Below are 12,666 nucleotides of genomic sequence, written 5' to 3'. Positions count from 1 at the left end.
TATATATATATATATATATATATAGCAATATATTACTATATATATATAGCAATATATTACTATATATATATATAGCAATATATTACTATATATATATAGCAATATATTACTATATATATATATATAGCAATATATTACTATATATATATAGCAATATATTACTATATATACATATATATATAGCAATATATTACTATATATATAGCAATATATTACTATATATATATATATATATATAGCAATATATTACTATATATATATATATAGCAGTATATTACTATATATATATATATATATATATATATAGCAGTATATTACTACTATATATATATATATATATATATATTAAATAAAATACTAGGCGGAAGTTTCTCGAGAGCTCTTTCGGCTATCATCTCGTCAGGAGTAAATCGATAGCAATCTAAATAATAATATAACGAAAATAAAGAGTTCTATTGGGGAACTTATTAAATGTTCCAACGTACGGTGACATTAATTAAATTTATTTACGTTTAAAAACGATTAAAAATATTGGCACAACGAGGGAGAAAAAAAAAAAAAAAAAAGCGGGAGAAAAAATTCAAAGTTCCCCAAAGAGAAACAATGCGTTTGATGTTTCTTTTTGCCGGCACAAAGAAGATTGACGCACCGCGATAGAGACGGCCTCCAAAATCTTTAAATGGTTTTTGGAGTAATCCGCTCTATGTAGCCCCTCGAACCAATCTATTTTATATCTATCGGCACAGCACGGGTTGTCAACCAAATGCTGGCCAATAGCAGAGTCCAAGGCTGCAGAAGGAGGGAGACCACCAAACCCCATCCTCCCTTGTCTGATCTTCGATGGAACATGCTGGTTTATACGAGTCAAAAGGTGCAAGGATGTTCGCCCAACATAACCAGCATCGCACTGGCATCTAAACTGATATACAATATTACTATTTTTGATGTAAGGCAAACTATCCTTGCGGAAAGACGGAAAAGCAGGTCTCGTAGTATATACCAAACGCAAGGTCACCGAATTGAAGCATTCGTAAATACTTCTTCGAATCTGTTTGGAAATTCTATGCACGGTAACTATATATATATATATATATATATATATATATATATATATATATATATATATATATATAGCAGTATATTACTATATATATATATATATATATATATATATATATATATATATATATATATATATATAGAGAGAGAGAGAGAGAGCAGTATATTACTACTATATATATATATATATATATATAGCAATATATATATATAGCAGTATATTACTACTATATATATATATATATAGCAATATATATATAGCAGTATATTACTACTATATATATATATATATATATATATATATATATATAGCAGTATATTACTACTATATATATATAAAGCAATATATATATATATATATATATATATATATATATATAGCAGTATATTACTACTATATATATATATATATATATATATATATATATATATATATATATATATATATATAGCTATATTACTGTTTTAAAAAATAATAAAATGAATAAAAATGTTATATACGTCCAAACAAATTAAAAGGGCGACTTTCTAAGTAAATAAAAAATGAGCTCCGAGGCGGCGCCAATATTAACCGTATGTATCGCTTGAAAAAAACAAAATATATATATATATATATATATACATACATATATATATATATATATATATATATATATATATATATATATATATATATATATATATATATATATATACAGGGTGTCTCAGAAGTTGCACATCATATACTGATCTTCGTGGAGTGGCTACTCTGCTCACCAGATCTGTCCCTCTTTACATTTTTGTCTTCGGGGAACATCTCAAATGTGTACTAGAATTGTCCATCTGTTGAGCTAATGAACAAGAAAATAGATATTATATTTATTTTTAAAAAACCTAGATGATGTGCGACTTTTGGGACACACTGTATATATATATAGCAATATATTACTACTATATACATAGCAATATATTACTACTATATATAGTAGTAATATATTGCTACACTGCCATATGAGCATGCTTTGGTCAGCTAGTTACCAGTAATCAGAAACCTCTTTCGACGATACAGCAAAGTTTGCAATGAAAATATCAGGTCTTCATCGTACAGTGAGTTAATATCAGGCGGTTTTGTCAAATGCTGTGAAAAATAAGATTTGGTTGTATGTAAATAAGACCCAATATAGTTGAGCATTTGAGTCTGGGTTTATATATAGGAATGAATGGGAAATGGTGGACGGTTAAAGGTCGATGTACAGGTAATAGAAGCCTAGAAAGAAAAGTATTCGTATGTGTGTGTGACGGCCGCCCTCAATCTAAAACGATCTGTATGAGTTTAAACATTAAGGGAATGTGGATTTAACATATCTATGCTAAAAGGGGTTTCGGATTTAATCTGGATTATTCAGTTATACAAATGCTTTTAATTTGACTAGAATTTTATGTGGTCAGAAAATGTATGACTTATGTTGCCTTCTTGTATATCCCCACCCACAACCACCATCCCTACCCACATTTGTGAAGAGGTTAAGAGATAAAGAAGAAAAGAAAAAGACGCAAGGGAGAAAAGAAGAAAAGAAAAAGGAAGAAGGAAGGGAAAGATGAAGAATCTAAAAGGGGAAACTATAAATAATTTATTGGTGGCGATTCTAAAGCAAGTCTTTCTCTTTTCTATTCGTTCCCTATTCGCGCCCACTCCCTCCACCCTTACTCCCATCTCACATCATAGCTTTTTACTTATTTACTACTCAAAACTTTGAAAATTGTATAGCAATAATAAGGTAATTGTTCATAAAACCGGACTCTAACTTTCACACACCGGAAGCTGGCACCCGAATCTCTCAACTGAGCTATGGAAGCACAAAATGGATACAATTTTCAAATATATTTATGTTTATTTTTTTGCACCCCTCCCCATATATATAAATGTATATATATAAAAATATATAAAAAATATATATATATAAAATATATATAAAAATATATAAAATATGTAAACTTTTATTCTACATTTCACTCTAGAGAATCTACTGTTCTTTTATAAAATTATTTTGTATAAACTTCTTTCCAGGTAAAAATTTACGTGCGGTGTTTGAACCTACAGACCACGTCATGCAAAAAAGAAAAAAAAAACTCGAATTTTCAAGTCTTATAAAATTCTTTGCAATTAATGAAAAAAAATGAGAAATTTACATGCAGAGTTTGAACCTACAGACTATGTCATGCAAAAAAAAAAGAAAAAAAAAACGCTATCAACTTACACACAGTAGAATTTTCTCAGCCCGTTGTTCTATTATTGTTGCTAAGCGACGACATGGAAAAATGGCTTTACTGATGATAGATAAGTTAAAATAACGATTTCGATTATTGAGACAAAACTTAACTAAGATCACTCCCAGACTTACACACTAAAGTTCTGTAAATTTTAAAGAAAATCTGTTCAGCTGTTTCGGAATCTATAAGGAACGCACTCACACACACACACACATTTGCATTTATATAATTGTAGAGATATATAATTTACTAGGTTTTACAAAAATATTAAAGTTATACATATGAAGCTAAGCAAAATTTTGAATGCCTCAGTTGATGGAATTAAATAGCTATTTTTATAGATTTTCGTCTCTTTTTCAGTGACGGCATTGCCACTTCAGGTGGAAGTTATGGGCCTGGAAATGGTAGAATTTGGTTGGATGAAGTTCAGTGTTCAGGAAATGAACAATCTATCGTAGAATGTAACAAGAATCTTTGGGGCAGACACAATTGCCAACACGGTGAAGATGCTGGAGTCAATTGTGGTAAGTCCAGTTGAAAGTGGATCAGTTGTGCAGATTGTGCATAAAATCAGTGAAAATTATCACAAGTAAAAATAAGTAAAATAATAAAATCTTAATAACATCATGAAATATATGTATGAAATATATGTATCAAATAGATGTATGAAATAGATGTATGAAATATATGTATGAAATAGATGTATGAAATATATGTATGAAATAGATGTATCAAATATATGTATGAAATATATGTATGAAATAGATGTATGAAATAGATGTATGAAATAGATGTATGAAATAGATGTATCAAATATATGTATCAAATATATGTATGAAATAGATGTATGAAATAGCTGAAAGGTAAAACTAAAGATTTTTAACGAAAATATTTTTCTCTGGTGAACATTTTCTAAATAAAATCAATAAAAGTAATTGAACTTGATATCATCTTCAACAATTCTTCTTTATCATCTTTAGAAATATATGCATTGTCTTTAGTAAAAATCTTTTATTATCATTAATGATAAATTTTAGTAATACGTTTTATCTTCTTTAATAAGTAATGTTTATCATTTAAGTAAAACATTTTTATCAGGTTTATTAATACTTTATAATTATTTTTAATAATAATATTTATCTTCGTTAGTAATACTTTTTAGCATCTTTAGTAAATTTTTATCATATTTAGAAATATTTTTATTATTTTGTAATAGTTTTTATCATCTTTAGTACTGCTTTAGTATCACATTTAGTGATACTTTTTTTTTAATCTAGTAATATTTTTTCATTTTAGAAATAATTTATTTTATTTCAAGTAATAATTTTTAATTTTAGTAATAATTTCCTTATTTTTATAATACTTTCTCCATTTTAGCAATATTTTTTATTTTAATAATCATGTTGATCATTTTTAGCAATAATTTTAAATTCTAGCAATGATTTTTAATTTTTGAAATAATTTTTCATTTTAGTAATTTTATTAATACTTTTTAATTCATTAATACTTTTGTCATTTTAATAATAATTTTAGTAATAATTTTTAATTTCAGTAAATTTTTTTAGTATTACTTTTTCATTTTAGTATTAGTTTTTTATTTTAGTGATAATTATTTTTAATAATACTTTTTGTAATCCTTTTTCATTTTAGTAATAAATTTTTATACATTTTAGTAATAATTTTTCATTTTAGTAATATTTATCATTTTAGTAATATAATTTTTAGTAATAATTTTTAATTTTATTAATAATTTTTAGTTTTACTAATAGTTTATCATTTTAGTAATAATTTTCATTTTAGTAATAATTTTAATTATAAGGTGAAGCTCGAATGATTCAAACTCGAGATAGATAACGCCAAAAACATCCACTCATTAATATGGGAGGGACATTATCATCAAAAGTGTCCTGAATTAATAATTTAGCACCGGACTTTACTAAGTAGATATTGATAAGTCCCTTGTAACCATTCCCCCTCCTCCCCGTTTATTTTTATTTTTTATTTTTTTTATTTTTTATTTTATTTTAATTATTTATTTTTTTATTTTTTTATTATTATTATTTTTTTAATGGAGAGTAGATAATACAGTAGATGTGTTATCGGCAGCTCCAGTAACTCTCGTTTCTCCTTTTTTGCCCCTCAGTCCTTATTCAAATGAGTGATTTTTATGACAAAGGGTGAAGAAAAAGCTGCCTTAAAGGTCGGTAGTGCTTGGTGAACAGTAGTATGAGATGTCGGAAATTTTTCTGTCTCTATATTTATCCTTGTGGCCATGTCACTAGTAAGGGTGCTGGAGGTAAACGTTTTGTCAGGGCTGACGTTATTTGCCTGATAGTCAGGAACCCGAACCTTGGATTAACCACTAAGGAGGCTGTCCTATCAGCAGGCTCAAAGTACTGGGACTGCTGTATTGCCATTTGGTAAATGGATTCTGGACCATGCAGTAGTCTCTGGTGGGGCCTCTTGACGCCATACTAGTGGGTAATTGTTACGGCTTTACCTTTTTATGTGCTACAAAAAAAAAAAAAATTCCTGTCTTTTTCTCTCTTACTTTCCCTCTCTATCTTGCTCTAACCAAGTATGCCGACCTGTTCCACAAATCCCAAAACCTCAACATGAAATATCTCCAGAAAAAAAAACTCGAATAAACCTAGAACCCCATCTTCCAATGTAGACCCCTACTACCATGTCTCCTTCTCCAACATCAGGGATCTACATTCCAACCTTCCAGAGATTGAAACCCAATTACAGGAGATAAAACCGGACATATTCTTTCTAAGCAAAACTCGAATAGGCCAGCCACTTCCCTAAATGAGTTCATAAATAACGGATATTCTAACTTAACAGCTAAATCTGACACCCAAGATCGCCATGGGCATGAAATATGTGCCTATATTAAAGATGGCTTCTCGTGTGGCAGGGATATCTCTAGAGAAGATCCTAATTTACCTAATTTTATGTGCTTCCGGGTTGCACTTGCTTACACCACTGCATTTATATCTGCCCTCTATCGGCCCCATAACAGCGGAGTTACTATCTTTAAGAGTATATCTAAGAAAATAGACCAGATCCTGTCTTCACATCCCTCGGCTAACATCCACATCTGTGGTGACTTCAACATCCATAACGTGGAATGGCTGACCCATTCAAATAAGACAGACGATGAGGGGAGGTTTTGTCATGATTTTGCCATTGCTTATGACCTCACTCAGATTGTTCGCGAACCCACCTGTGTGCCCGATACTACAGGTCAATATGCAAGCCTCCTAGACCTTTTTCTCTCAACTTCCCCTGAGCTATGTTCATGTTCCGTTCATTCTCCTCTAGGATCCTCCAACCACTCTGTTGTATCAGTTAAGATAAAAATGAAATGTAATAAGTCCCCAGACGTACCCCTCCACCATACTGTATACTGATACTCTATGGCTGACTGGGATAGTTCCGTACATTCATATCTGATCTACCTCTATATTCCATGTTTAAAAAGGATGTGTCCTCTATAGTATTAGATCCGAATAGTTAATTGTAGGCAAAGACCGATTCATACCATCTAAAAAATTCCAATAAAAACCTAACAGCCAGCTATGGTTCTCCTCAGAATGTGCTGCTGCTATCGCGCACAGAAATCACTTTTTCCATAACTACCAACGTAATAGATGCACTGAGACTAAAGCTGCTTTCAGGAACGCCAGCAACCACTGTAAAAGAGTAATAAAAATGCAAGAGAGCTATATGCCCAGTCTGTTAAATCCAAAGTAGCTGATCAGCAGCTTGGTTCCCACCAGTTTTGGCAAATAATAAATAGGATCCTGAACAGAAGTGTGCGTTCTATCCCAACCATTATCAATGGACCAGAGGTCATCTCATCAGCATCAGACAAGGCCAAACTATTTGCAAAGAACTTTAAAAAAGCTTCAACCAGAACTTGCTCCCATACTTACGAAACTGTTTAAGCGTTGCCTTAAGGAGAAGTGCTTTCCGTCTCCCTGGAAAACCTCATCAGTATGCCCTGTATTTAAGAATTCAGGTGATAAGTCATCTCCCTCTCAGTACAGACCAATAAGTCTCCTGTGTGTTATGAGTAAGTTGCTGGAATCCATATTAAATAGAGAAATAGTCAACCATCTCAGCAGGAATAACCTTCTTAGTGACACACAATATGGTTTCCATTCTGCAAGATCTACCGCAGATGTGCTAACAGTTATATCTCACAGGATTAGTGAATCTCTTGACAAAGGCTTCCTTTCTAGGGCAATTGCTCTTGACATATCATAGGCCTTCGACAAGGTATGGCATAAGGACTTACTTCACAAGATTTCCAGCTACGTTATAACTAGAAATGTTTTCTCAATCATTAAATTATTTCTGTCCAATAGACTCATAAGAGTAATGGTTGATGGACAAAAATCAAAGGCCTGCAGTATTAATGCTGGAGTCCCTCAAGGGTTAATCCTGGGCCCAACTCTCTTCCTGATCTACATCAATGATCTCCCTAAACACATACTTAAATCATTCATTGACATCTATGCTGATGACACGACCATCTACGGCAACACATCAAAGGCTGTAAATGACAAAGTTCTCTCTGATTCTCTCTCCTCTGATCTCAAGCACATGGTTCAGTGGGGGAAGACGTGGCTGGTTACCTTTAATGCATCTAAAACCAAACTCCTATCCTTACATCATCAACGCTCTGATCCCCATCTGGCATCAATTGAAATAGATGGCTCTCGACTAGGAGAAGCCCCATGTTTTGACAAACTTCTGGGTTTGTCCTTTACTCCTGATCTGAAATGGAACACGTACATCAAGTCTGTTGCCAAGGTCGCTGGAAAAATGGTGGGATCATTCTACCGCTCTTGAAGATATCTCACAACTGATGCAATTCTCTATCTATATAAAAGTCAAGTACGTCTAAGGATGGAGTACTGCTGTCGTATCTGGGCAGGAGCTGCTAAAAACAGCCTATCCTGCCTTGACAGAGTGCAAAATAGACTTTGTGGCTTAGTGGGGGATGCCCTTTTCTCTTCCCTGTAGCCTCTCTCCCACAGAAGAGACGTTGCGAGCCTATCCTTGTTTTATCGTTATTTTCATGGCAGGTGCTCGTCTGAACTCCAATCTCTGGTCCCCCCTCGCCAATCTTTCACGAAAAACACCCGTCTAGCTGAATCCACTGTCAAAAATTTTCCCCACTCTTTATCTGTGCCTAAATCAAAACGTGGATTCCATGAACAAAGCTTCTTTCTTAGAACTGCACGCCTGTGGAACTATGTTCCGTCTGCCTGCTTCCCACCTGACTACAACCTGGATGTCTTCAAGTCCAACGTAAAAAAATTCCTAATGAACCGCCCCCTTAAGTAAACACTTCATCAAATCTCCACACTAACGGAATGTACTTGCAATAACCCTTATCCCTGAGTGGCTTCCGGGCCTTGATAAGTGGTGACCACCGTGTAAATAAAAAAAAAATTTAAAAAAAAAGTTTTCATTTTAGTAATATTTTTTCATTTTAGAATACTTTTTAATTTTAGGTATACCTTTTTTAGGAATATTATTTCATTTTTTTAATAAATTTTCTATTTTAATAATAATTTTTATGTTAATATTTTTTCAGTTTTGTCAAAGAAATTCATTTTAGTAATGCTTTTCTAATATTGTTTTAGTCAAGTAATAAGTAATTTATAATTATTAGTAATGATTTTTCATTTTATTAATAATAATTTCATTATTTTAGGAATACATTCATTTTAATGATAATAAAGGAAAGTCAGGGAGGGGGTGGTTAGCAGGGTCCAATGTGGAGTTGGAGGCAAACTGTCTGGCAAGCATGTTTGCCTTATACTTTTTTTAATTTTTAGTAATATTTTTTTATAATTTTTAGTAATATTTTTTATCATTTTAAGTAATATTTTTTATCATTTTTAATAATACTTTTTATCATTTTACGTAATATTTGTTTATAATTTTTAGTAATACCATTTTTAGTAATATTTTTTATAATTTTAGTAATATTTTTTAATAACTTTTAGTAATATTTTTTATCATTTTCAGTAATATTTTTTTTATCATTTTTAGTAATATTTTTTTCATGATTAATATTTTTTTATCGTGCTGAGTAATATTTTTATCATTTTTAATATTTTTTAGTTTTAGTAATATTTTTTTATAATTTTTAGTAAAATTTTTTATAATTTTTGATAACATTTTTTTATCATTTTTAGAAATATTTTTTCATAATTTTTAGTAACATTTTTTAGAATTTTTAATAATGCTTTTTATAATTTTTAGTAATATTTTTAAATAATTTTTAGTAATATTTTTGTATAATTTTTAGTAATATTTTTTCATAATTTTTAGTAATATTATTAGTAATATTTTTTATCATTTTTAGTAATATTTTTTTATAATTTTTAGTAAAACGTTTTTATAATTTTTAGTAATACTTTTTGTCATTTTTAGTAGTATTTTTTATAATTTTTAGTAATATTTTTTATAATTTTTTGTAATACTTTTTATCATGTTCAGTAATACTTTTTTTCATTTTTGAACTTTTTATTTTCTATATCATTTTCAGTTGTTTATTTTAGAATAGATATGTATGAATATGAAGATACCATGACCTTTTTCGTTAATTATTACAAATATATCTTTTCATTTACACTACAGTATCAGTTTCAGACAATATAAAATTTGGAATGAATGAATGTTATCTAAAAATTTAGTTTAACTCGTTAGGTACCTCCAACGCGAAACACAGATTTTACCCTCTCCCACTATATGTGACATGATTTAACTTTATTATAAGTTAATATTATCAATATAAATTTTGTACCATTTAAAAAAGGGGTAAAATAAACTAGTAATAGTCTAAAAAAAATGTTGAGCATATAAAATAATCAAAATGCGAGACGAATATCGTGTTTACATAATTGACGCTTTAAAATAACTTAAATAAGCATTCCGAACGTGAAAACATACCCGTGTTTAAAAAATCTAGAAAAAATCAACTAGTGGTCAGATTTTCATGAAATTTTCAATACTTACCCAGTTAATAATGGAATTATATATAAAATGCAGTTTCCGTAAAATATATGAGAGGAAATATTTTATTAGTGCGTGTTCATTCCCATATTTATTTTTTCGAAATTTGAACAAAATATATTTAAATTGATCGAAATTTCTATTTATTATGAAACATATGAGTTTATATAAGTAAAAAATATTCATTTTTAAAAGTTTAAATCCACGTATTGAACAAAACTTACCTTGAAGTTGCAATTAAGAAATTTATATAAATTCAAGCTTTTTGTAAGTAGCATTTTTCTACTTAATATATATATATATTTAATCAGTTAAATTGAAGAAAAAAATCCTAAAATTAATTAATGTTTAAAAGATTAAAACGATTAAAATTTCATTATTTCAAAATGTTCCGTTACAACCTAAATTTTTAATTAATGATGATTAAAGTTGTTTTTTTTTTAACTATTAAATTATAATATAAACGTGACTCTTGCCAGTTATTTTATCGCCAGGTTAAACATGATTGAAAAATATTATTGCACCGAAAATAATCTTTTTGTAGATCACTTCGATCCTCTCGTTTGTCTCTTTTTGCCAAATAAAGTATGGAAACCCATAATTAATGAAATGAACAGTCAAAACTGTAATTCATATTTAATATACAAATGTTTATAATATTATTATTAACCTAACAAAATTGTAACAAAGATTAATTATTAATTGCAGTTTGAAGAAGATAAACAAAGGTTTTTTAAAAAATCATTGTCGTTTCTGCTGTTCCATACTTCGGGATTTTGTGCTCCGTTCTTCCTAATCTGTTGGACATCACTATAATTCGTGAAATTAGATTGTGTTTAGACAAACACAAACATTTTGTAGTTGGTTTCAATGAATTGATACAATCACCTGACGCCATCTTGTGTGAGTGACTCATATAATTCGTTCACGAAATATTCAATTAATTTCTCATTCGATTTTCGTGTTATTGTGATCTTTTTCTCATGTCACTACATCGACTCCATGAATAATGATTAGAAGAGATGACCAATCTAAAAGCAGTCCGTAGAAACACATTACTTTTTTAACTACCTTTTTTTTGTCTTGTTTCGTTTCGAAACTTTAAAACAACATATATGAAACATTTCATGCTCAACTTAACGCCATAAAGATAAAAACCAAAATATATATATTATTAATGCTCAGATCTAGAAACTACTGCATTAAATATTAATATTCACTGATTGCAACATTCATTTATTCAAAGAAAAATTAGATGATATCTAGTTGATTCTACATGATTCACTATATTTTCGAGATTTTATTGAGTTTTGCTAAGTTCTCGGTTGAAATTTCTAATGATTATAACTTTCAATTATTTCAGGAACAACTTTGCCAACAGCAACCACTCAACCTCTTTGTAAGTGCTCTTATTAAACAGTTTCCAACACAAATTACAAGTTATCAGCTATGAATTGCCATAATGATGATTTTTTTCTCTTATATAAACACACAAATAAAACAGTTTTATTAGAGTAAAATAATAACGAAAATTTCGAACAACTATATGTAAGGTTGTTTTTATTTTATTAATTTATTATTTTAAAGTATTTTAAACAAACTATAATTATTTTGAATAAGACTTTTAAATTTTACGTAATTGAGAATTTATTATTAAAATCGAACATTCTCCTAGTATTATACTTAGCTGAAATTTTTAAAAGTACCTATTAGCATGTATTTGATATTATTTCATGTATGCTCCGGTTAAGGGTTAGCTATTTGAGTGAATTTTGTTTCAGATGAAATTTATGGTTAATGAATCTGAATTTTAAACTAATTTTGTTTTCTCAACTATTTAGACATTTTGTACAAAAGATTTAGTATATATATATATATATATATATATATATATATATATATATATATATATATATATATATATATATATATATATATATATACTAGCAAAAGTACCCGTCGTTGACTGGGATCAAAAATAGCCTACAGAAAATGGACTCTGATTTATGAAAGTATGATAGGTTATGAAAAGGAAGGGTTGTAAAGACATAGCTTCGAATTTGGGAGTATCAAAACCAAAGCAAAATATGATGAAAGTAAAAATAAAATAGATAAACCCCATAATTTATTATACCATACCTGTTCACACTGAAACACTTATCACAATATTCTGTGGATCTATATTAAAAAACCTTGTTAAACTTTATGACATATTTCAAATCTATGGAGGTCAGGCACGAACGAACACCCCATAATTTTATTATACCATATTTCTTCAAGCTGAAACATGATTATCAAAGTATACTTACGCAGATA

At 29.1% G+C, this 12,666-nt stretch overlaps 1 protein-coding gene across 6 annotated transcripts in view; it reads left to right on the top strand.

Annotated features, from left to right (window-relative positions):
* Positions 1–12,666, top strand: part of LOC145252658 (scavenger receptor cysteine-rich domain-containing protein DMBT1-like) — a 488,297-nt gene that overhangs the window by 364,822 nt on the left and 110,809 nt on the right. For all 6 annotated transcript variants that reach the window (XM_080112426.1, XM_080112429.1, XM_080112430.1 and 3 more), the window contains 2 exons: positions 3,670–3,833; positions 11,714–11,749. In XM_080112426.1, the coding sequence (XP_079968552.1) occupies positions 3,670–3,833; positions 11,714–11,749 (200 nt within the window). The remainder of the gene's footprint in view (positions 1–3,669; positions 3,834–11,713; positions 11,750–12,666) is intronic.

The sequence above is a fragment of the Euprymna scolopes genome, chromosome 29 (assembly GCF_053919585.1).
Source record: "Euprymna scolopes isolate OS-2025 chromosome 29, ASM5391958v1, whole genome shotgun sequence".
Taxonomy (NCBI): Eukaryota; Metazoa; Mollusca; class Cephalopoda; order Sepiida; family Sepiolidae; genus Euprymna; species Euprymna scolopes.
This window is presented reverse-complemented; position numbering and strand designations above follow the sequence as displayed.